The sequence below is a fragment of the Lepidochelys olivacea genome (genome assembly GCF_965140295.1).
Source record: "Lepidochelys olivacea isolate rLepOli2 genome assembly, chromosome: 12".
Classification (NCBI taxonomy): domain Eukaryota; kingdom Metazoa; phylum Chordata; order Testudines; family Cheloniidae; genus Lepidochelys; species Lepidochelys olivacea.
In genome coordinates, this window is record NC_140422.1 from 40,544,117 (window position 1) to 40,569,364 (window position 25,248).

Below are 25,248 nucleotides of genomic sequence, written 5' to 3' on the forward strand. Positions count from 1 at the left end.
CAGGTCAGACCTGCAAGGTCTGTGTTCTCCCGCCCTGCCTGGGAGCAGGTCAGCACTCTGCGGGCGGGAAGGTGCAGCTTGCCAGTGGCCACCTGCTGAGCACTTTGGGACCAGCAGGTGCGAAGACCTGTCTGAGAGCTGAGGGCGGTTGCTGCTGGGCTGTAGGGAGCTGGCAGCTGCATGGGCTACTGCTTCCTTGGCAGCTGATCTCTTGAAGCCCTGCTCCTGGAGCCATATGCCTACAGGAGAATCTCAGCTTTGTGCGTTTTAAAAGGAGGGTTGTGGCCCTCGTAGTGGTGAAGAAAAGCTGGAAATGCAAGAAGGCAAAGAACCAGAGCCAGGTTCAGTCTTTGTCAAACTCTCCTGAATTGAAGCCTATCTTGTGTTGTGGGGGGGGCCTGACTGGTGATTTTTGAGGGCCTGGCACTGAACAAACCCATTGACCACTTCCTTAATGGACACCTCCACTTAGGCAGTGGCTGTAGTTGCCACCTGGCAGCAATGGGCAGCACAGGAGGAGGTGGGGTTCCTGGGCTGGTGAAGGGGCAGGGAGGCTCCCGGGACACCTCTCTGAGATGTGGGGAAAGCTTGCGAAGCCCTGCATGCCTCTTCGCCCCAAGCCCAGTCCCTCTACGTCAGCTGCATGGGGTGAGCCAGGGAGGGGCCGGCATCGTGGGCGCTGGGCTAAAGCTCCATCCAGCTCCACTGGTCCCTGGAGCCTCCCTTAAAAATAATGGGGCTTTGGATTGGAAAGTGATGTGGTGGGGGCTTGTGGCATGTCTGATTCCTCCCTCCTGCTTGGGGGTGACCAGGGGCCCAGGCTTCCAGCACAGGTGGAGACCAGACCAGGGTCGGGAGAGAATGACTCGCTGCCCTGCTTTCACTGACTCAGCGACCGGACAGGATTCTTCTCCATGCTCTCTTGGGATCCCGTCTGAGGCTGCGGGCAGTGTGGGGAGGAGACAGCAGCTCTGGGGAGGCCGGGTTTATGGGAGATCTCTCTGCTGAGCCAGCTGGGGCAGGTTCACCTACCTGCCATGCTACGTGCCCCTTGCTCGGGCCTCTGAGCCAGAGCCTGGCCCTCCAGCCCGAAAGGCAAGGTGCTGCAGGGCTCCCTGGGGCAGCCTCACACTGGCTGGCAGAAAATGCACCAAAATCTCTCTGCAGTGGACGGGGTCAGTGCAGAGGTTCTGCCTGTGTCTCCAACTCCGACAGGGAGAGGAGCTGCCTTTGGCTCAGGCTCTGCAGGAGTGGGCACTGCTGCGGCTGGGGCAACTGCATCCTGACCTCTTAGAAATAACCTGAGAGCAAACATTAAAACCTGGGATCCCCGAGGCTTCTGCCTGGACCCCGCACCCCATCTGTGTGAGCCCAAAGCCCCCGGGTCCCTGCCTGGAGCCAGCTGAACACTTGTGTGAGCTACAAGGTCCCTAGATGTCCCGTCACACCCAGTCCTGCTAGTTGCTACCCCCCAGCACCGGTACCATGTCCCCCGGTGCCTAGGGCTGCTGGGGCCTGCAGGGCCGTGTCCCCAGCCCCTCTGGTGACCCGCAGCCATGCTGGCTCAGAGCGGAGCCTGCCAGGACACCTTCCCCTGGGCACCTGCACCGCAGCCCCCAGCTCAGCCCGCGGCCCACGCTCCTCGCCAGCGGGGTGATCACAGGGCCCGCCGCGCTGCCCAGCGGGGCTGGGAGCCTTGTCGCAGCAGCGGATTTCCCGGGGCTGCCCTCGGCCCCGCTGCCCCTGCGAGTGGCGGTGTTTCGGACACCCGGGTCTGTGGCAAGCACCGAGCCCTTTCGTTGCCCATCGCCAGGGCTGCGCAGCTGCTGGGCCAGCGGCCTCCCCCGGCGGGCAGCACCACGGCGGCTTAAAGCCCCTGGGAGCTCCGGGGCCGGCCCGGGGCGGGGTGCTCTGCGCGGGCCCTGGGGAAATGCGATGCCGAGCCGTCCCCGGGCCGGGTGCCAGGACCCCCAGGGTTGGGGGCTGATTCGCAGCCCTCGCTGCCTCCCCGCCGCACCCTCGGCAAACCAGCCCGTTCCCCCGGCTCAGCACCTTGATCTGCCGCCGCCGGCGGGGGCCGGGGAAATGGTTTTATGGCGTCTAGGAATCGCTTTATGGTCTGGGCTTTGATCTGCGGGGAAGCGGCCGCCGAGGGCAGGCGCCTTGGGCTTGCCGGAGGGCGCCGGGGTGCTGCGGGGTCAGCGCCCGCGCGTGGGCGGCCCCTCTCCGGCTTCCACCGGGCTCTGCTGCCCTGCGGCTTTGGCCGGCGAGGCCCCTTCTTCGGGGACCTGCCCGTTCGGCAGTGTCCATGCCTGAGCTCGCCCCCGCCTCGGGCTCGCACCAGCGGAAGATTTTTGAATGACAAGTCTCTTTAATGCTGGTTCCTGGGCTGCGGGCTGCAGTTCTCCCGCTGCAGACAAGGGGGTTTCTGTGCAGGAGAAGACGGGAATTTTATTTATACCTTGGGAAGTGCTTCTGCGGGCAGCCCCGGGAAGGGAAGAAAGGTGAGAGGCGTCTGGGAGCTGCGTTTGCCTCAGAAGGTGAGACGTCGCAGCGCCGCGATTTTACAACGAGTTGGCCCGGGGGTTCCGCACCTGCTCAAACGCTACCTGGGAAGGAGCAGAGAGGTTAATTGTGTCTGTGGGTCTGTGTGTGCTCCCGCCCTCGCTCCCCGCCCCCAGGCCCCCTGCGCCTCCCTGCGCCCGGGCATCGCGCCAGAGGCTGCCGCCGTCGTCCTGTGCCCGAAGGCGGAGGCAGGGAGAAGCCCCTGCCCTCCCCGCGGCCCGGCAGCTCTAAGCGGACACACGGTGGAGCGGGGCCGTTCCAACCTCGGCTTTCTGCTCAAACCCTCCCCGTCGCCGCTGGACGCCGGACCCGGCCGCAGGGGCGTGGGCGCGGCCTGGCGACGGGGCCTTTGCGGGTTTCTCGCCCGTGCGGCCGGCTTGTAACAGGCGCATCCGGCCGGCGCGGGGCACCGGCTGCCCAGGGCTTCCGAGCAATTGCCCCCGGGGGCAGTTCTCAGGGCTGCGGGTCTTTTCTCAGCGCCCCCCGCTCTGCCCGTGACGGGCGCGGGCAAGGGGCTGCCGGAGACGGGGCCGGGGACCGGCCTCCACTGCGCGGGGAGAGCTCGCGTCCCCTCAGGGGCTCTGCTGCCGGTCGGAAGCAGCAGCTTCCGCAGGAGGAAGCCGGGCCCCAGGGGAAGCTCCCCCCTCGCCTCCTGCGGGGAGCTGGGCCCCGAGCGCAGGAGGCTGGTCACGACCATCGTCCTTCGCCTTGCTCCCGACCCCCCGGCGCCTGCCAGGCTCCCCGGCCCCAGGGCCAGCTGGGCGCCGCAGCGGGAGGGACCCGCCAAGGCACGGAGCGCAGCCCCCGGCCGGTTCACGCTCCCTGCGGCCGCCCCATTGCCCTCCGCCCCGGGTCCCCGAGGGGAAGGCCGGGGCTGGAACTCCGGCTTTGTGCGAGTGGCAAGGTGGGGGGAAGCCTGCGGGAAATGGCGGCTGCTGGGAAGTGGGGGGGATTTGTTCGCCCTTTGCGCCTCGGAATGAGGAGGGGCCTCCCTGCTCCACGGCCCCAGGCGGGTGCAGGCAGGGGGGCGTCTCGCTGGGGCCTGCGAGCACGCACCGCACAAGCCCAGCCACAGGAGGGCCGGCCACGCAGCCCGCAGCCGGGGCCCGCAGCAGAGGGACGCGAGGAGACAGTCACCTGCTCGGCCGGGCTGTTGGGAACAGGACTCAGGCCGGCACCCTGGCATCCGCCCGAGCCCCGGTCTGGGGCTGACCCGGGCCCCTGGCAGTTAGCTGGGAAACACAGTCTCTCTCTCCCTCGGAGGCTGCCTCCTGCCCCGGGCGGAGCTGAGCTCTCTGTGCCTCAGAGCAGCCAGCCCAGAACAAAACCCCAGCGTGCCCCTTCCCTGGCGGCTGCCCCCGGAGCTGGGTATCTCCCCTCTGCTTCAACGACCCACAGCACCTCAGGGAGAGGCAGCGGGGGGGAGGTTGGTTCTGGTGGCCCTGGCTGGTCATTTGTGTGGCTCGCCGCTGGCCTCCCTCCAACGTGTGCCCCTCTTTCCCAACGCGCAGCGCCCGCCATGGGACACGGGACTCCAGCTGAGCCTGCACCGGAGCCAGGCAGAGCGGGACAGTGACCTCCCGGTCCTTACATCCGACACTGCTGTGGTTCGCGTCGGAACACTGCTCCTCTTTGTCCCCGTGGCCTTAGGCTGCTGACACGTTCCCTCTGGGATCCACTCTAATCCCCGGATCCCTGTCTGCAGCCCTGCCGCCTACCTGGTTAGTCCAGTTTGTCCTTGTGCCATTGATTTTTCCTTCCCATGCTCAGCACTTTGCACTTTCCTGTGCTGAATTTCATCTTGATTACTTCAGACCAGTTCTCCTACGTAGCAAGAGCCTTTTGAATTCTAACCCTGTCCTCCAAAGTGCTTGCAACCCCTCCCAGCTTGGTGTCAGCTGCAGATTTTATAAGCATATAGTGCACTCCATTATTCCAAATCGTTAATGCGAAGGAGCCTGGACAGTGGCTTGTGGGACCCCAATAGAGACATCCCCCCAGTTTGACTGAACCACTGACAGTTACTCTTTGAGTACAGTCTTCCAACCAGTTTTGCACCCAATTTATAGTAATTTCATCTAGATCACAGTTCCCCAGTGTGCTTATGATAATGTCATATGGGGCTATGTCAAAAGCGTTGCTAAAATCAAGATCTATCACATCTGCTGCTTCCCCTTTATCCACCACACCAGTAACCCTGTCAAAGACAGAAATTAGCGGGTTTGGCACCATTTGTTCTTGACAAATCCAAGCTGGCTGTTCATTATCACACTACTATCCTCTAGATAGTTACTAGGCTGTCAAGCGATTAAAAAATTAATCATGATTAATTGTGCAATTAATTGCACTGTTAAACAACAGTAGAATACCATGTACTTAACTATTTTTGGATGTTTTCTACATTTTCAAATATACTGATTTCAGTTACAACACAGAATACACAATGCACACCACTCACTTTCTATTTATTTTTAATCCAAATATTTGCACTGTAAAAACCCAAACCCAAATCACCAAATTCACCTCATCCAAGTACTGTCATGCAATCTCTTTAACATGAAAGTTGAACTTACAAATGTCAAATTATGTACAAAAAAAACTGCATTCAAAAATAAAACCATGTAAAACTTTAGAGCCCACAAGTGCACTCAGTCCTACTTCAGCCAGTCGCTCAGACAAACGAGTTGGTTACATTTGCAGGAGATCATGCTGCCCGCTTCTTCTTTACAATGTCACCAGAAAGTGAGAACAGGCGTTCGCATGGCACAGTTGTAACCAGTGTCGCAAGGTATTTATGTGCCAGATGCTCTAAAGATTCATATTTCCCTTCACGCCTCAACCACCATTCCAGGGGACATGCGTCCGTGCTGATGACGGGTTCTGCTCGATAAGCTATTACCAGCAGGACAGTGGGGTGGGAGGAGGTATTGTTTCATATTCTCTGTGTATATATAAAGTCTGCTGCAGTTTCCACGGCATGCATCCGATGAAGTGAGCTGTAGCTCACGAAAGCTCACGCTCAAATAAATTGGTTAGTCTCTAAGGTGCCACAAGTCCTCCTGTTCTTTATCCAGAGCAGTGCAGACTGACGGATGTTCATTTTCATCATCTGAGTCAGATGCCACCAGGAGAAGGTTGATTTTATTTATTTATTTATTTATTTATTTATTTTTGGTGGCTTGGGGTCTGTAGTTTCTGCATCAGAGTGTTGCTCTTTTAAGACTTCTGGAAGCATGCTCCACACCTCATCCTTCTCAGGTTTTGGAAGGCACTTCAGAGTCTTAAACCTTGGGTTGAGTGTAGCTATCTTTAGAAATCTCACATTGGTACCTTCTTTGCATTTTGTCAAATCTTCAGTGACAGTGTTTGTAAATCAAACAACAGGTGCTGGGTCATCATCCGAGACTGCCATAGCATGAAATACAGGGCAGAATGCGGGAAAACAGAGCCGGGGACACACAATTCTCCCCCAAGGAGTGGGGTCACAAATTTAATTAACGCATCATTTTTTTAACGAACATCATCCATGGAAGCATGTCCTCTGGAATGGTGGCCGAAGCATGAAGGGGCGTACGAATGTTTAGCGTATCTGGCATGTAAATACCTTGCTATGCTGGCTAGAAAAGTCCCATGCGAATGCCTGTTTTCACTTTCTGGTGACATTGTAAAGAAGAAGCGGGCTGCATTGTCTCCTGCAAATGTAAACAAACTTGTTTCTCTGAGCAGTTGGCTGCACAAGAGGTAGGACTGAGTGGACTTGTAGGCTCTAGAGTTTCACACTGTTTTGTTATGGAGTGCAGTTATGGAACCCCCCAAAAATCTATATTTGTAAGTTTCACTTTCAGGATAAAGGGACTGCACTGCAGTACTTGTATGCAGTGAATTGAAAAATACTATTTCCTTTGTTTGTCACTTTTACAGTGCAAATATTTGTAATAAAAATAATAGAAAGTGAGCACTGTGCACTTCGTATTCTGTGTTGGAATAGAAATCAGTATATTTGAAAATGTAGAAAAACATCCAAAAATATTTAATACATTTCAATTGGTTTCTATTGTTTAACAGTTTGATTAATCACAATTTTTTTAATCGCAGTTAATTTTTTTGAGTTAATCACATGAGTTAACTGCAATTCATCGACAGCCCTAATATTTACCAATTGTTTGATTCATCACTTGTTCCAGTATTGTTCCAGGCATTGAAGTTAGGCTGACTGGTCTATAATTCCCTGGATCCTCTTTGTTCCCCTTTGTAAAGATTAGTTCTGTGTTTGCCCTTCTCTAGTCCTCTGGGACCTCTCCTGTCCTCCATGAGTTCTCAAAGATAATTGCTAACAGCTCGAAGGTTTCTTCTGCTGGTTCTTTTAATACCCTAGGATGAATTCCATCAGGTTCTGCCGATTTCAATACATCTAACTTATCTTTATATTCTTTAACCCATTCTGCCTTATGTTTCTTCCCCCTTGTTAATATTGATTGTGTTAAGTATCTGGTCATAATTTACCTTTTTAGTAAAGACTGAAGCAAAATAGTTAGTAAACACCTCTGGCATCTTGAGGTCATCCATTATTAGCTCTCTTTGCCTTTTATGTCACTTGATAGGTGTAACTCACGTTGTCCCTACATGCTTGTGCTCTTTTTTGTGTGCTCCTCCTTAGCAATTTGTCCATGTTTCCACTTTCTGTAGGATCATTTTTGATTTCCAGGTAATTCAAGAGCTCCTGATGCAGCCTTTCTGGCCTCTGACTAGTCTTCCTGTCTTTCCTTTGCATCAGGATAGTTTGTTGTTGCACCTGGTACTGTCTCTTTGAGAAACTGCCAGCTCTCTGGAATCCCTTTTTTTTTTATTATTATTATTATTTTTTTTATTTTTTTATTTTCTTCCCATGGGACCTCACCTACCAGTTCTCAGAGTCTGTTAAAATGTGTTTTTGTAATCCATTGTCCTTATTCTGCTGCTCTCACACCTTCCTTAGACTCCTGAAGTCTGTCATTTCATGATCACTTTCACCCAAATTGCCTTCAACCTTCAGGTTCACTACCAAAGCCTCCCTGTTGGTCAGGATCAAGCCTAAAATGGCGACCCCCTTGCCTACATCCTGCATAGGGTGACCAGACAGCAAGTGTGAAAAATCGGGACGGGGGTGGGGGGTAATAGGAGTCTATATAAGAAAAAGCCCCAAATATCAGGACTGTCCCTATAAAATTGGGACATCTGGTCGCCCTAAGCCTGCACCTTCCTGAAACCAGAAGTTATCACCAGGACATTTGAAGAACTTATTGGGCAGTTTGTGTTTTGCTGTATTACATTTCCAGCTGCTGTCTGGGCAGGGCAAGTGCCCCCTAACAACTAGGTCTTGTGTTTGGGATATTGCTATTTGTTCTAGAAATGCCTCACCCACCTCCTCTTACTAATTGGGTCCCTACTGACATCACCCCTATTTCCCCCCCTTTTATCTTCACCCAGAGCCTTTCAACTGCTCTGTCTCTCACCTCCTGGACCTCAGCACAGGGGTATATGTTCTTGGTATGTATTGCAACCCCCCTCCCTTTTCCCCGGTTTGTCCTCCTGAACAAGCTGCACCTCCTACACCAATGTCCCCGTCAGGAGACTTATCCCCCCCATGTCTCAGTGATGCCAGTGAAGTCATAAACCCACAGAGCAGTTTGCGCCAGGTACTCTGCTGGCAGCCAGAGCAGGGACTTTCCAGTGTGGATTTTGACTAATCCTTGGGGGACTTCAGCCAGAGGAAACCTCCCGTTGTGCCGGTCCTGCTACAGGCTCACCTAAAGCGAGGCCTGTAAAATGGGAGCAATCAGATGGGTCAATTAAACTGCCACCTCTGGGAATTCCAGTCAGCTGCTTGGTACAAAGTGAGCCCCATCACTGTCTGCCTGCGCCTCCAGCTGTCATGTGCAGGAGGCTCCAGCTGCCTGGTCGGAGGAGAGGGATCCCCTGCCCCTCCGCACTGTGCTGGGAGAGCAGGACTGGGGGACAGTGTGTGGACCCTCAGTCTGCCCAAGGTTCTGGTCAAACCCAATGAAATCCCAGCAGGGAACAGGAGAGAGGCTCCTACCCCTCCCAACACCCTCAGCGGAGCACACAGGCCTCTGCAGGATTCTTTTCTGTCTTCTTAGAGGGAGGTGGCTCTTTTAATGATTTTATTCTCCCAGCTGGCCAGGTCCCCCAAAGCCCCACTCTAGTTTAGCAGAAGAGGTAACAGGAAGTGTCATCTCCCAGCACAATCTCTCCTTAAAACACTGGCTGAGTGGTCGTGCAGCCAGGGCCTAGGCTCGTTACCTGCCAGCCATGGCTACATCTGCCCCAGTCACAGCTCTCCAACACGCCCTGCCGCACCAACTCCTGCCTAATGTGTTTGTCCTTGAAGTCTGCTGCGACTAATGCACTGGACTTTGATTTCACAGGTACCCCCCTGCACACCTCCACTCTCCCTCCCGCACCTCTGGCGGTGCCCCAGAGAGTGCTGGCTGGGGGGGAAATGAAGCACGGGCACCAGAGGTGTATCTTGTTCCCCTCTCACACCCCAAAAGGTGGAACTGCTTCTGCTGCCAGTTCCCGATAGATGCAGCCGAAGACCGAGCCCAGTTCCGGAGAATTTAAGCCCAAAGGGTCAAAGTTTGGTTCAGGGCGATGCCCCTTTTCATGGAAAGGCGACACTAATCCAAGAGCTGGAACCTGTGCAGGGCCTGGTGCTCGCTTATCTCTGTAACTTCCCCCGACACACCTGGCTCCGGCTCCAAGGCGGCTAACTTTGTGTCTCCAGTGGCGGAGAGCGGCTGTGTGCCAAGAACCTGGCTCCGAGCAGCCTGTCCCTCCCTGGCGCGGGGACGTGAGACCCTTTCCAGTCTGTGTGCTGTGTGCAGAGGATGAGCAGCTCAGTCTCCGCCACGCTGCTTGGGCCCAGGAGCCAGGCCTGGGGAAGGGGACACAGCCAAGAGGTACAGTGCACTGAATGGGACTTGCCCCAACCCAGCAGAGATCTGTAACCTTCGGGGTTGCTCTGGATCAGAGCTTGCATGCATTTGGCTACAAGAAACAGAACTGCAGCCCAAAGCTAGGCTCCAGGTCTCACTCCCGCGTGGGGGCAACCACCTCCCCTCCCTCCCTCCCTCCCTCCCCCCCCCCTGGCCTGTGCGCCGCTGCATATGCCGCCCCCTCCCCTGGGAAGGGCTTCCCTTGCCCGCAGCACCTTCACCCCCCTCCTGAGCCCCTCGGGTCCTGCTCGGGCACCAGCTCCTGGGGGCCTCTCCTGCCGGGCTCTCAGGTACCCGGCTGTCCGGGAAACTCCATCTTCATCCTTAATCTCTGCAAGCCCTTCCCTGGCCCTGCAGGAGGGGAGCCTCTGGCCAGGGCAGGGCCAGCCGGGTACTGAGGCCGAGAGAATAAGTGGGGTCCCGCAGGCAGCCTGGCGGAGACAGGGACAGAACCCGGCCCGGTGCCCGGGGCACAAGCCCAGCCTGGCTGACGGGGCTGGGGGTTGCTTCACCAGGGAACGTGTCGGGCTCCCGGGCCGCTGGTTTGGAGGGAGCTCTGCCCAGCGTGCCCGGGGGCCGGGCCGGCAGGAGCACGTGGAGGGCGGGCAAGGCGGCTCGCTGGGGGGTGAAGGGCGGCGCCGGCCGTGGAGAGCCGGGCGAGAGGGGCGCCCCCGCCGGCCTCGGGGCGCCTCTCCCGGTCGGGCAGGCGGAGCCCCCGGGGGCTGCGGGCGGTGCCGGCTCAGCCGCTCCTTTAAAGGCGGCTCGGCCGGGCCGGGCCGGGCTCAGAGCGGCGCGGGAGGCGGAGGCCGGTGCAGGCGGCGGGGAGTGGCGCGTCCCGGGGAGCCCGGCGGCACGGTGAGCGAGCGAGCGGGCGGGGGGGATTGTTGGTTCCTGCCGTCCCGGCCCCAGCGGCGGGGGCTGGCCGAGCCGGCCGGGGTCTCCGGAGCTGCGGACCGGGCTGCCGCACTGCAGGGTGAGAGGCGCCTCCTGCTCCCCGCAGGCTGCTCCGGGGTCCTGCCGGCCCCAGCCCGGCTCCCCTCTCCGGTCCCTGCGTTGTGCCCGTCACCGGGTACCTGGGCCACCAGCCCCCGCCCAGGTGAGGCAGCCAGCTGGAATGGGCAGCCTCCGCCAGGAAGGTGCCCGGGCCCCTCTCGGCCCCACCTCCCCAGGCCCTGCTTTCCTGAGCCACGCAGAGCTCACCCCCAGGGACCCTTCAGCAGGCGGGGAGGCTGGCAGGGTGCTGCACATCCCTGGGAGGGGAGCCCTCCGCCGGGCTCCCCCGAAATCCTCCTCCAGCTTCTCCTGTGTGGGGAGCTCTTCTCCCTGGTGCTCTCCTAGCCAAGAGAACTGAGCTGAGCCTGCTCCCCCCCCCATCCCCACTGTGGGAATGACTGCTCCAGGCCCCAGCGATGGTCTCCCACCCTGGGAGCCACTGTCCATCAGCCATGCCCAGATCTGTACAGCCCTTGGGGCAAAAGGCCGGGCACTCCAGCAGTTCTGTAGGTTGCCTGGAGTGCCCTGGGCCCATGCGAGCTAGTGCTGGGGAGATGCTCACAGGGCTCATAGACCCTTCCTTACACTGGGTTTCAGCCCCTGGTGTGCCAAGGCTGGTGGTTTGCGTAGCCCAGCTTTCTACCTGGTGCCTTGTCCTCTGAGGCCTGGCACATGACCCATAGCCAAGGGAAACACATAGGTGGACGAACAGAGAGTCCGGCTGCCTCACGACCTGCATGTTCCCTGCTTCTCACGGGACACCAGGCTGGAGAAAGCACAAGCCAATGTGCTGCAGGGACCAGTCCTGCCCTGGCCTCTAGAGCGATGGAGCTGACTGCACCTAACAGGCCTCTTCCCTCCCTCGGAAGTCCCCAGGAGCCTTGTTGCAGGGTGAGGGAGGCTCTGGGGTGGGCCGGCACAAGGCAAACTTCTAAAAAGTTTTTCTTTAATGCATTGAGAGAAACAATCTGCAGCACAGCCTGGCCGGGGCCAGCCTGCGGGGGAGGAAGGTGTGTGTTGGGAATCTGGGACAGGGTGGAACTAGAGAGAGCCTGCCCAGCCAGGGCCCATCGCCCATGGGAGAGCAAGTGGGGGACTAAGAGAGAACCTGCCTGGCTTGGGGGAGAGGCGCTGGGGGCAAGGTGGGTCAGGGGCCAGTGGGAGGGACTATCAGAGAGCCTTCCCCGGCTGGTGGGGGGGGCTGGGACCTGCCTGCTCCACCCATCAGGTTAGCCCCTGCCTTCTGGCACCTCACCATGTGGTGCAGAAACAGGCCAGCAGGGCTGGTGGGTCCCTACCCCTCACACACAGGGATTGGCCTGACCTGGGGCGCTGGGATAGCTGTGAAATGCTATTGGCAGGAGAGGGCTTGGAGCTGGGTGGGAGGGTCAGTCATTCCTCTCTGTAAGCCCATGGAGGCCAAGAGCAGAGACTCCTCTTAGGAGTGGGATTGCCAAGCGGACAGGGACTCCCTGTGTTTATCCCCCACAGACACCCACCGGGCCCAGGACCTCTGTAAGGGCAGCGAGCACCTGGCTGGTCTATCGGTGCCATTTGTACAAGTGAATGCCGATGGCATACAGTCTGTCCTGCTGCGGGTCAGCTGGGAGCAGGATGAAGGCATCCTTCATGCCCTTCATCGTCCTTCAGCAAACCCAGGAGCTCTGCTCCGGTGGGGCCTGGCACCCAGCAGCCTGGGTGTGCAGGCGCCTGGGGAGGAGCCTGGATATCAGCTGGAAAAGCTCCAGGTGCCATAGCCTGCATGGCTGTTGGCAGCTCTGCAGCAACCCCTCTGGCTTCCCCCCCTTGTACACCCTCTGTTATCAGATAGCCTTGCTCACCTGTGTGACTGGGAATGAAAGGCTGTTGGTCAAGTCTCCAGCTCTTCCTCCTGGGGACGCATGGCTCTGTGCTTTCCCACCAGTGATTGGCTCCCCAGGACGAGACCACTGTCCAGGCTTTGGGGGCTCTGGTTTCCTGTAGCTTGGGACAGTCTCCCAGTGTCTCTGGCTGCTGACATTCTTCGTCCCTCTGACACTGCTTGGTAATAAGTGCAAGTGCAAAGCCAAATGCAAGCAGGCCTGAGGCCCCAGGATATGGGGCCAAGTCCCTCCATTGCACTGGCTTTGTACTAAGCTTTGGGATTTATTCCAATAACAGTGCTCAGAAAGGAGCAAACAAACCCTCCAGGGGAGTGTGAGAGCCTGCATCCTGCCCCGCAGCCACCATTGGGTGACAGAGGGTCTCTGTGTCCCTGATGGAGACCTGGGAACCTCCCTCCTCCAGGCCGGTGTTGTGGTCAGCAGCCTTGTGGCTGAGGAGGCCGTAGCTGGTCTCATCACAAGACCCATACTAGCAGGTGGGCTACTGCTGAGTGTAGGGAGGCTGCGCCTGAAGGACCAAAGGCAGAGCGGGGCTCTCTGGCTCCACCCGTTCCCTTGGCTGGGCCCGTCCCAGAGGAAGAGAATGTCATCTGGCTGACTGGGGAAGGCAACTCTTCCCCATTGTAGGGGGTGTGGATGGAGCAGGGTAGCTGCATTAGATCAGGAAAGGGACTGATAGTCCAGCCCCTCCTCACTAGGGATGCCAAGAGACAGACCTCTTCCTCTTTGCTGCAGGTCTGGGGAGCAATGCTGCATGTCTGACTTGGGCATGCAGTTGCTGCGATTGCTTGTGCAAATGGCTGCCTATGCACTTTTGCACACTGTTACACAGTCCATGTGTCATGCACCATCAAGCAGTTGCATGCTCAGCTCTCTGAAGTGTTTGGCCCTGAGAGCCCAGAACCTGGAGCCTGTGTTCAAATTGTGTGGGGGTTTCCTGGCTGCTGGCATTTTACACCCTGCAGTGGGGAGCTGTTCCAAGGGCCTAACTTTGAATGGCCAGCAACAGCGCAGGACAGGTGGGCATCTGGCTGGGGTAACAGATGCAACTCTGTGCATGGGGGGCGGGGTGTGTGTGATGTGTGTTGGGAGGGGAAATAATCCTTTCCTCCTGTGTTTGAAATGCTGTGGGCCAGCCTGGTTCCGGGATACAGAACCAGTGTCAAGTCATAGTCTGGCTTTGTGAAAAGTCTTTGGACACTTCTGGGGAGAGGATGCTTTGATTTCTAGCACTAGTTCTGAGGAGACCTGAGATTGGCTGGGATTCACATGCAAAAACTGTAGGGAGAGTAGCCAACCACTCTTTCCCCTTGACAGGTCACCTGTGGCGTGGGTTGTGAAGCAGGAGAAACAGTCGCAGATACAACCAAACACTGAGTGTTACTGCATGGGTGGCTGGCTGTGAACTGCTCCTGGGTGGTTCAGAGCTGAAGGTGACTCCCACATAACCCACTAGCCTATCTCACGGGGGAGAGGGGAGTTTGGGATCCCTGCAGAGGGGTTAGCCAGCACTTCTGGCAGCTGCTAGAACAGACCCCAGCTCCTTCACTCCTGGGGAAAGTGAGTGTCCTGAGCGTTTGAACAGTGCCGCCCTGGGTGTGGCAACAGCTGCGTGCATGGCGCTTTCCAGAGTGCAGACAGAGGCTGCCACAAAGGGCTGGGCTTGCCAGCTAACCGAGGCACTGAGCGATGGCAGGCCCTTGTCTGAGACCTGGAGAGCAGGAGGGCACTAGGGGGCTGACTTGGCAATCCCCATTGGCCTGAAAGGGACTGCGAAGTCTCCAATGCACTTCAGGCTGGCCTGGGGCTCTGGACTATTGCTTCATCCTAGCTGGAGCTGGCTGGGAATGGGACCCCCTCTCCTTCTGTAGCACCCTCCCCTGGTCCTGCCTTCAGTACCCACTTGGCATGCTGCCAGAATGAAGGCCCCCTGCTTTGACAGGTGGGTGACTGGAGGAAGGGTTGCTTGGGACCCCTGGGTAGCACCTTTGCTTCTGTGATGTGAAGAGCGAGGCCTTGCTGTCCTGGACCTCAGCCTGCTCTGTGCGCTTTGTGTTGCACCCCTAACAGAGCCTCTGGTACCTTCTCTTTTGACAGATGCCAGTGAGCTTCACCACAGCCCTTCATGTTTTTGGTACCAGCCTCTTCGCCTTGGTGGTGCTGGGAGGCATTCTTGCAGCCTACATCACTGGCTACCAGTTCATCCACACCGAGAAGCACTACCTCTCCTTCGGCCTGTATGGTGCCATCCTGGGCCTTCATCTCTTCATCCAGAGCCTCTTTGCCTTCCTGGAGCACCGGCACATGCGGCTCGAGGGGCGGCCCCTGAAGCTGCACCGCTCTGTGGCGCTCTGCATCGCCGCCTACCAGGAGGACCCTGACTACCTGAAGAAATGCCTGCGCTCAGTGAAGCGCATCTCCTTCCCCGACCTCCAGGTGGTGATGGTGGTGGATGGCAATGGCCAGGATGACACCTACATGCTGGAGATCTTCAATGAGATCCTGGGCTCCGAGAAAACAGGCTGCTACGTCTGGAAGAGCAACTTCCATGACAGGGGAGAGGGCGAGACGGATAGCAGTCTCCAAGAGGGCATGGGGCACATCCAGCAGCTGGTGCGGAACAGCACCTACTCCTGCATCTTGCAGAAGTGGGGGGGGAAGCGCGAGGTGATGTACACAGCCTTCCAAGCACTCGGGGACTCTGTGGACTACATCCAGGTGGGTGGCCAGCTCCTGGGGATGGCTGGAGGGTGTAACAGCATGGGAGAGGGGTGATACTCCCACCTTGGAGGGCACGTTGCAAGGAACAGTGATCACACTGTGCTGGCTGGGCTTTCCACGCAGCTCTCACGCTAACCAGTGGGAAGCGGTTTCATTTTTCTTTGCTTTGAAATACTAAGTGAGGAGGGGTTGGGGCGGCGGAATCTGCTGCCCCAGAACAGGGACAGCACAGCCTTCGCTGTACCTTGCCTGAGCGGGAGGGAACACAAGGCTAGGCCGAGATCTGTCCCAGCTGATGCACCAGGGATTGGCTGGGTCAGGCAGACTGGAGAGCCAGAGCAAGGATGGGTTAGTGGCGAAGGCTGAGAGTTGGGATGCTGCACTCCCAGCTGACTCATGGCAGGGTCCAGTCCCAGCTCCATACTCACCTTCTCCCTATCCAGCCCAGCCTTCCTGTGGGCAGGGAGGGGACTGGATTTGTTTGAGATCCTCTAACAGGCAGTGCTAGAGCAGGGAGTCTGGGCTGGCTGATGCCCACTGTGGCTGTGTACGTAGCCGTGCTTCAGGCAGGCTGCTCAGGGCACGTGGGGGATGCAGCCGTGGCACAGTCACTGTCCTCAGTCCTGTCCCTTTCCTTTGTGCAGCCCCTGCCAGCTCAGTCGTGTCCTGCCTACTGCTGGTTCCACCTCTGCTTGGCCAGCTGTGTGCAGGGAGCCTGGGGCTCTGCTCCGTAGGGCTCCTCCAGCTTACCCAGTTATTGCCTGCTGGCGGGGCATGTGTTCCTGATCTGGACTCTCTCCAGCTCTGTTCTGTACAAAGACCTCATTCCCACAGTGATCCCCCCGCCCAGCAAGGACTGAATTACCCAGGGTTGTTAATGTGAGCCATTGGAGGGGTAACCCTGGCTCAAAAGGCTTAGTCCAATAGACAGATGCCCAGAAGTTCAGATGCTCTTGGGTTGCAGGTCTGGTCTGGAGCTCTCCCAAGAACAGGATTTGAATTTTCTCTCCCCTCCTTCTTCCTATTGGGGTCCCAGCAGCAGCTGTGAGGTGTGAGCCTGTGCAACCTGCCCTGGGGGAAATACAAGCTCCTTAGGCCAGGGTTAGGGAGAAGCTAAGGGAAGGAAAAGAGGTAACTAGGTGCCAGGTAACAACTTCCCCAACTGCCCAGGGGAATAGCACTCAACCTGGGGGAATACCATGTGTGGGACTAACCCATTTGGCTGCATCCCTTAAACTGACACCCAATCCCAAAGTGCACCCCAAGGTCACTCAGCAGCTCAGGAAAGTGAGAGCATGTGCTGGGTCAGTGAGTAGTAACTGTATTCACAGGAGCAGGAGACGCTTGGAGCCCTGCATGCGGGAGGCAGAAATTGGCTCTTTGGGGAAGGAGGGTGCTGGAGCTCTCTGTGCAAACCCTTGGGATAGCCAAGCACAGGGCAATGTAACCCTCTCTTCCCACTGGGTTGAGAGAGTCCAAAGCAGCTGTCACACAGAGGATCCTGCCTGGGCCAGCCTGCGCTGAGTGGGCAGTGGCCAAGCAGGCAGACTGGGTCCCTCCCACTCCTGCCTTGAGACATCCTCTCCAAGAATGGGACTTGGGGAGTGCGGGGCCATCATCCCTGGGGAGGGATCGCTGCTCCTCTTTCCTGGCAGTGAGGCACTAGCAAAGGGCCGCCCTGCCCTGGACGTGGTGCATTGGAGAGCCAGTGTTCGTGCACCAGGTCCGTAGGGCCACAGATGTACAGGCCACCTAGAAAGAGGCGGCGAGGGAGGAGACCGCAGGATGGGCAAGGCTGGAGGAGGACAGGGTTGTAACCCGGGTGGTACAGGGGAGCGGAGCTCAGGATGGGTTCCTGCTTGCCACAGAATCCTAGGTGGAAAAGCCCATCTAGCCTAGACCCTCCTTGCCAGGGCCAGGCTCTGCTCCAGGTCTTTGTCCAGTCCAGTGTTCAGTAGGCAGCAGGCCTTTCCCTTGGGAGATGATTCCACAGCCCCCATTAGGAAGCGTTCCCTGATCTCCTTATGAGTGAATCCCCCTGGCTGGCCTGTGCCCCGGCTCTCCAAAGACTCAGCTAGGTGAGACCGAACCAATCCCTCTCCTTGCTCTTCTCTGACCTCCCTTCAGTTTGTCACCCTCTTTTTGGCATTGATCCCTGCTCTGACCCCCCAGTGCCATACAGAGAGGGCCTGACTGCTGTGACCCCTCTGCATGTGTGGGGCCCTCCCTCACAGGTCAGGCCTCTGCCCATTCCTCGCTGCTCCAGGAGGGTGCAGGTGGCTCTTACCAAGGTGTTGGGCATGAGAAAACTGCGTCAGTCCATTGAGGAAGCCCTGCACAGGTGTTCGGGGACTTGGCAGGCTCCCCGGTACTTGTTCTGGGACCCATGCATTAGCCAGAATGGCTGGAGGGCGCTTTGCCCGGAGAGAAGAAAGGCCGTCTCTGTGCTCCCCTTGCCAGGCCAGCAGCCTTGCCAAGGTGCATGGCATTTCCGTGCACTGCCACAAGCAGGAACTGCTGTTCCCCGACAAGCACCGAGCAGTCCCCTGCTTGGGGACGCATGCCCCAGCCATGGCCGTTTGCTCTTTGGGCCCTGTGAGATGCTGAGCCTGCAGTAAATGCCCAATGCCTGGACTGTGCCAGGTCTCTCTACTGATCCCCTAGCATTGCCACTTCAGCTCCTGGAAGCAGAACTACCTCACGACCTCTCCCCTCACCCCTTAGTGAGACCCTTCACCTCCGCCTCCTAGTGCACCCCTGCCCCCTAGCGGCAGACTCCGCTTCCCGGCCAAAACTTCATAGCATAGAGGCACGTCTCTCTTCCCTCCAGCCCCCTCTGTGGCACAGCCCCTGCCTGGGGCTCAGAACTAGGGCCCCAGTTGCCCCTGTGCTCTGCATGGTTCTGTGAGCCCAGAGCAAGGTGGAGAGGTGATTTGGGCCATACCATGCTGTTCCCCTGCAGGAGCCTGTATGTTGCGTGCTCCTGAGTCAGGTTGTCTGGCTGCTGTACGCCCTGTGCAGCCTCTCAGAATGGACTCCTGGAGCAGTCCCTGTAGGCCCCAGCGTGTCCGTGGCAGGATGGGTCTCTTCCCCTAGGACTTGTTCTGCGGTGCTTTGTCTGGTCTAGTTCTAAGTGACGCAGCCTTTGCTGGATGCAGGGCTGGAGGCTGGGCTCCCCTGGCATGTGTGGAAGGGAGCAGGAGGGTTAGGCTGAGCAGACCGTGACGATTTCTCTCTGCTCGGTAGGTGTGTGACTCAGACACGGTCCTGGACCCGGCCTGCACAGTGGAGATGCTGCGCATTTTGGAGGAGGATCCGCAGGTGGGCGCAGTTGGTGGAGATGTTCAGGTACAAACCCAAGGGTTGTAACCAATGGCACGTGAGCTGAGTGAGACTGCCCTGAAATCCCAGGGAATGCTGGGCCAACGGGGGTAGGGTGGGGGGATCGCTTGGCTCCTCTGGGGTTGGGTGCCAGGCTCAAAGTGAGCCTGGCCGTGCTGCTGCTGAGTGGGTGGGGAACAAGTCCCTGTGCCAGTGCTGGGAGGGAGGGGCATATCCAGGCATGGGGATGCCAAGGCAAGAGGCTCTATAAAATCCTAGAGTAGAGGGAGCATCCTGGAGCAGCCCAGGAAGGAATGCTGCTCTGGAGGGTGGCGGCAGCTTTTGCCGTGGCTCAGAGCCAGGCAGAGCACGAGCCTACTGGCATGTGCTTTGGCAGTGATCAGGAGGCCCACCTGGGGTGGCGGCTCTGCATGGCAGTACAGGTTCTGTCCTCACCCCGTAGGCACAACCACTGGGGAGGGGAGGGACAATGTCCCTCTGCCCCCATTGCACTGCTGCCTGCTGTGGGGCTCCTCTGTGACTGGTGTGAGGCTGGCCGGTGCCTAGTGAAAGGCAGGGAACCGCCTCCCTGAATAACTGGGCAGCAGGGCTGAGGTCCTGGAGGCACCTTCCCAAGAGCCTCATTTCTCCTTAGAACGGCCACGGTGCCTGTCTGTGTGCTGGTCTCTGCCCTGCAGGCCTGGCTGCGTGCACAGGAAAACCTGGCTACTGCTGTTGCTCTGAGAGCAAGGGCCTCTCACCTGCCCCTCTGGGCTGCTGTCCTCTTGCAGCTGGGCTCCTCTGCAATGGCAAGCCCTGGGGTGAGGGCAGACTGTGGGAGCTACTGGACGGGAGACACTGGGCTGCAGTGCAGATGCTCCTCTCCTTGCCTCGGCTGGGGAAGGAAGCCCTGCAGGGCTATTTACTAATGGTGTCTCCTTACACGTGTTGCCTTCCCAGATCCTGAACAAGTATGACTCGTGGATCTCCTTCCTGAGCAGCGTGCGGTACTGGATGGCCTTCAACGTGGAGCGGGCCTGCCAGTCCTACTTCGGCTGCGTCCAGTGCATCAGCGGCCCCCTGGGTATGTACCGCAACATCCTCCTGCAGCAGTTCCTGGAGGACTGGTACAATCAGAAGTTTCTTGGTAGCAAGTGCAGCTTTGGGGATGACCGACACCTCACCAATCGTGTCTTGAGCCTTGGGTATAGGACTAAGTACACCGCCCGCTCCAAGTGCCTGACCGAGACTCCCACCAAATACCTCCGCTGGCTCAACCAGCAGACTCGCTGGAGCAAGTCCTACTTCAGGGAGTGGCTCTACAACGCCTTATGGTTCCACAAGCACCATCTCTGGATGACCTATGAGTCCGTGGTGACTGGCTTCTTCCCCTTCTTCCTCATTGCCACGGTCATCCAGCTGTTCTACCGTGGCCGCATCTGGAATATCCTCCTCTTCCTCCTGACCGTGCAGCTGGTGGGGATCATCAAGGCCACCTACGCCTGCTTCCTCCGGGGCAATGCAGAGATGATATTTATGTCCCTCTACTCCCTGCTCTATATGTCCAGCCTCCTGCCAGCCAAAATGTTCGCCATCGCCACCATCAACAAGTCGGGCTGGGGCACCTCTGGCCGCAAAACCATTGTGGTCAACTTCATCGGCCTCATCCCCGTTTCTGTGTGGGTTGCTGTCCTGCTGGGAGGCCTGGCCTACACAGCGTACTGCCAGGACCTCTTCAGTGAGACGGACCTGGCCTTCCTCATCTCTGGTGCCATCTTGTACGGCTGCTACTGGATGGCGCTCCTCATGCTCTACATGGCCATCATTGCCCGGCGCTGTGGGAAACGGCAGGAGCAGAGCAGTCTGGCTTTTGCCGAGGTGTGACAGGCGCGGGGGCTCTGGATGAAGTGGGGAAAGTGCAATGGGAAAGGATTAGTGCTGCCGCCATGCATTGTTCGGGGGCAGCCAGGTGGAGGGCGGGGGAGGAGATGGGATTTTATTTGTGGGTTTTTAAATTGCTGTCCAAGGAATGAGTTCCTGGGCTAGTGAGTCTGAATGCCACCTGAGGAGAAGCTGCCTGTTGTCCAGCAGAGAACGCTCCAGGTAGCCTGGGCCACGCACACCCACCCACAGGTGTGGTGACTCCAGTGTTTTGAGGCCCATTCTACTGCTGGAGGAGTGGGGAATCCCCTGAGGCAGCTTCCAGCCTCTCCAACATTTGCGATGGCTCCTGTGGAGATTCCTGTCTGCCACCTGCCAGGGCACAAAATCCTGCTGTGGGAACTGCACTGAGCTCCATTGGTGGAAAGGCCCTGGGCCAGAGGTGGAAGAGGAGGCATTGCCTGCAGACTCCAACCTGAGCAATAAGGCTCCAGGGGAGGCCTGATCCCCAGGAGCCAGTGAGGGACAGGAGTACTCGCTGAAATGAATTCATACTTTAAAAGAATCCAAGTTTGCCAACACTCCGTCCTGCCCGGTGGAGCAGGAGCTGTCTAGCTGGACTGGTGGCACAGCTGGTGACGCAGTAAGCTGGCCGCAATGCGTGCCCCTGGAGCCCGGGGACTTGGTTCCTGCCTGGGGCCCGCAAAAGAGGCCGAGAGGGGCACTGCTTAGCCAGAGCCAGGGCCTGCTCCGAGCTAGGCTCGGTCAGGTCCCTGTGCCTCTAGTGCTGGTCCATGAGCTCTGGCAGTGGAAACTGGCCCATGGGAGTCGAGGCTCACAAGGTCTGAGGCAGGCAAAGGCCACGCCCCCCCGCCACCAGAAGGAGTGCCCCAAAGTCTCTGCAGGCGAAGCTGTGCTTGGCAGGCCAAGAGCACCCGCCCTTGTGCTTTAGAGCCCAGACACTGGATTCCCTGGCAGTCTGGCATTCTCCCCAGGCAGGAAAGTGGTCCATAAATATTCAATTTATTTAAGAGGGCAGAAATCTTCCCCCTTCCCCGCCCCCCAGTCCCCGCACAGGACTGGCTGCCTGTGGATTTAATGCTGTGAACTATGGAGTGTTCCCTGTGGCTCTCCTTTCTCTCCTGAGGCTTTGTGCCGGGGCGGGGGGGATCCTAATGCTATGGTGCTTTGCTAAGGACACCGCAGTCCTTTCCCTGATGCGGTGAAGAGAGATCTCCACCTTGACAACATGAGTTTCCAAGGCAGGGGGAAGGAACCTCCCTTGTGAGGGCCCAGATGGCAGCAGTTGGGCCACCTGAACATGACCTGGACTGGACAATTCTTTGCTGTTCTGAAGTGGCTTCCTCAGTCAGGTACCACGTCCGTTTCCCTGTGCCACTTGAAAACTCCAATGATCTTGGCCTCCCGTAGGGATCTGCTGCGTGGCTGAGTGCTCTTCCATGGCTCCTTCTGGCCCAAAGCCCTGGGCCTGAGTGGCAGTGTGAGCTCACGGCGGGGATGGTGATATGAACGGCTGCTCCTCTGTCCCTTCTGCCCGCTGTGCTGCTGACCCCCAGGCAACTCTTCCGTCCCATTCCACACAGTGGGGCTGTGCCCTGGGTCTCTGCAAGGGGGCAGTGGTGCACGCTCCACCCAGCCCACACCCTGGCGTGTCTGCTCCTCAAAGGCTGAGGCAGCATGGCTCCAGCTTTAGCCTTTGCTGTGCTCAGAGCAACGTCCGTACGACTGATACACCAGCAGTGACCCTCCCCAGCCTGCTGCTGGGGCCCTGTGTGTGAAGTGCCGCGCACAGCTCGTGTCCTACGGTGCCAAAGCCCGCGGTAGGGTCACCTGGGGCCTCTCTTGGGCTGCCTGCCTCTGCCCCCCATTCAGTGTTACTCAGCACTTACGGGTGACCCGTGGGCCAGACTGTGCCAGCAGCTGAGGGCGAAGGCAGAAAGGTGAGCGGCTGCACTAAGGTTACATGGCTGTGAGCTTTTCCCCTGGGCCCGCTGTACAAGGGGGAGCATCTTTGCAATGGAGCTAGGCCAAGGCTGGCTGCCTCGGCTGGCGATAGGAATGGGGAGGGGGCAGCATAAAGATGGAGTTAGAAGGTGCTTATTACTTAGCCTCTCAGTGCTTCCCCTCCTCCCTGCTCACCAGGCCAGGGCTCCTGGTTGTGTGGAGGGAGGGAGGCACTAGGACCACGCAGGAGGGCCAGGTCCCCTCTCTTCCAGGCCTGCCACTCCTGCTCCATCCCCATCACGTAAAGGTGAGGGAACCCCATCCTTAGAGCGGCTCAGTACGGCCCTGCCCTGCCGTCACTGCTTTCATGTGTCCGCACACAACTAGACACATGGTCCGTGCCCTGGGAGCCTGGGCACTATTCCTGGCTCTGCCACCAATTCAGGCAAACTTGGGCAAGTCTCTTCCCCAGCTGTGAGGGGGAGGGGGGTATGTGGGCACCTAGGGAGACGGGTGCTCTCCCAGGGCAGTTAATTAGGTGCTCTATTCCAGGGGTTAGCACCGTTTGGTATCTTCACTGTGGGCCCCACTGCTAAGCTAGCCTCCGCCAAGAGCCTCAGTCAGAATCCCTGCCCCCACTAGCGTCTGCCGCTGGTTGTGGTTTTAGCCCCACATCCTCTCTGGTGCCCAGCCCTGAGCTGTTGCTCTAGCACCCGTGTGAGGATAACTTGCCAGACAAAGAACCAAAGCGCTGCTCTGCGTAAGGGCATCTGTGCCCAGTACAGCTCGGTGGGAGGGGCAGCGCGGAGAGGCAAAGGGATGCTCAGGGAGGCCTGGAGCAAGCAGAGCCAGAGCAGGAATGTAGCAAGTAAAAGAGTTTGCCCCTGTTGTGCTGGCTGAGGAGCCTCGTGCAGGGACTCTGCAATGCCAGGGGAGGCTGAGGTTTGGGAACAGCCACCCAGCCTGTGCAGAAGGGAGTTTGGGAGGGCCCCTTCTGCTGAAGAAACACCACAAAAGCCCCTTAACCCCCTCTCCAGCTTCCACTCTCTGGCCCCCGGTGGGTGTTGGTAGAGTTTGAGGTTTGCCCCATGGGAGAGCAGCAGCAAATTCTGCCTCCTTTGCCAAAGAACAGAAGGGCAGTGAGAGGCCACAGTCAGCAGCAGCCTGCCAAAGAATGGCTGCTGGCAGCTTCTTTGCCTACCCTCTACTCTGCCTGAGGAGTGCTCAAGTGGCTTTTTCCAGGGCCTGCAAGGGTGGCTGTAGCCAAAAAACATATTTCACACTGTGTCCTGGTGAGCTGGATGCTGCATCAGTCCTCCAGGACAGAGCCTCTGCCATAAGGACCCAAGCCAGTTAGTACCTCGGCTGAGTAATGCAAGTTGCTGTGCTGGGCACAAAGCTGGGTGCCAACTGCCCTTGCAGGGGACCCAGCACCATGGAATAGTTTTGCATGTTGGCTCAAGTCCCTGTGCTGCTCCTGAGCCAGGTTTAGTGGGCTGGGGGTTCCCCTAGTCTCAGGAGCTGCAGGGGAGAGGTTCCAGTGCCTGGGGGAGGAGCTAGCTTCTAACCACCCCCATCGCATACAAGAGGGACAGAGTCTGAGCTGAGAACACATCCCCTACCCTGCCCCGCATTCACGGTTGGTGTGCCACAGCAAAGCTGTTACTCTAGCTGTGGGCAGCGCATCCAGCCTGCAAGCTGCTGCTGTAGAAGCTTGTTGGCTGTATGGTTCCTTGTGCCTGAGAGGATGCTCAGCTGGGTCCCAGGGACCGTTAATGAGAGTACCTAACAAGGCACCAGCAGAGACTAACCTGCCATGGTACCAGGCTGCTAATGGCAAGGCAAATGCTGAGGGCTGGGATTCCAGCAGCTGGCCAGGCTGCTTGTCTGACACAGACCACAGGTGTGGGCAGTTACCTCAGGAAAGTGGATGCCCCCAGCTCCCACTACTGTAATCAGCAGAACACTGCTTGCTTTGAACCCCTCCTGAGCTAATCATGGCTGCTTTGCTTTTGTGTTGGGTCCAGTCAGCTCTGCTCCCAGACTTCTGTGCTTTCTTCTGAGGGAGGGCCCCTGGCGATTGTACTCTACGGGCTTCTGGAACAGGTGCCTCTCCCCGCATGTCACTACAGCCTCCCCTCATCTCAAGTGCTAGCGGGGGAGAGCCTGGCCTCCCTTGGCATAGGTGGAGGCCTGAGCAGGACCTGGCTTTGGATCTAGACTACAGGATATGCTCCCTTCTGGGCCTGGGAGAGCAGCTTCCACCCCTGCCCCTTCCAGCAGTGTCCCCACATTCCTTGTGTGTAGCCTGGCTCCTGGCTGCACCACAGCTGTCTCCCTGGGCCCTCTTTTCAGGGCAAAAACCTTACTCCAGGTGAGTGTTTGGGGAGGTTTATTTAATACAGGGTTTTTAGGAGACTTTTTTAGCTCTTTGATATTTACACTTATTGCTACCATTGTTTGTAAATCTATTTATTTTTTACCGGCATTTTTTCATTTTTTTTTAAAAGGGCTGTTTTTATATCACAATGGATTTGTCACAATAAAGAGATTTGCACACAGGAAGGCTTGGGAGCGTGTCTTGGGGGGCAGCTGCCTTCTTGGCCCTAGAAACGAGTCCCCACACGTGGCTCTAGCACCTCTGCCAGGGGCCTGACTTGGTAACTGAGTGCTGCCTATGCTCCTGCTACACAGGCTCCTGCAACTGTCCATGCAGAGCCACTTCCTCCCATATCGTTGCCCGGCAGGGGCAGGGGGCTCACCGTGGAGGCAAACATTCCCAAGGGTTTGCTCCCGTAGCTGAATACCAGCTGACCCCTGCTGCAGTAAAGAGGCTTCAGTGTCTGGAGTGGCCCTGTCCCTCCTGGCTGCGGCAGGGTTGCTGTTCCTCTCCCCACCCCGTGGCGCTGGGATAACACAGACAG

The 25,248-nt window shown here is 58.0% G+C and overlaps 1 protein-coding gene across 1 annotated transcript; it reads left to right on the forward strand.

Annotated features, from left to right (window-relative positions):
- The first annotated feature begins 2,454 nt into the window (after positions 1–2,454).
- On the forward strand, positions 2,455–25,111 carry HAS3 (hyaluronan synthase 3). The gene is made up of 4 exons (XM_084644992.1): positions 2,455–2,540; positions 14,534–15,154; positions 18,404–18,505; positions 19,439–25,111. Exons 2-4 carry the CDS (start codon positions 14,534–14,536, stop codon positions 20,360–20,362), a joined length of 1,647 nt encoding a protein of 548 aa, XP_084501118.1. The 5' UTR covers positions 2,455–2,540; the 3' UTR covers positions 20,363–25,111.
- Positions 25,112–25,248: the final 137 nt, after the last annotated feature.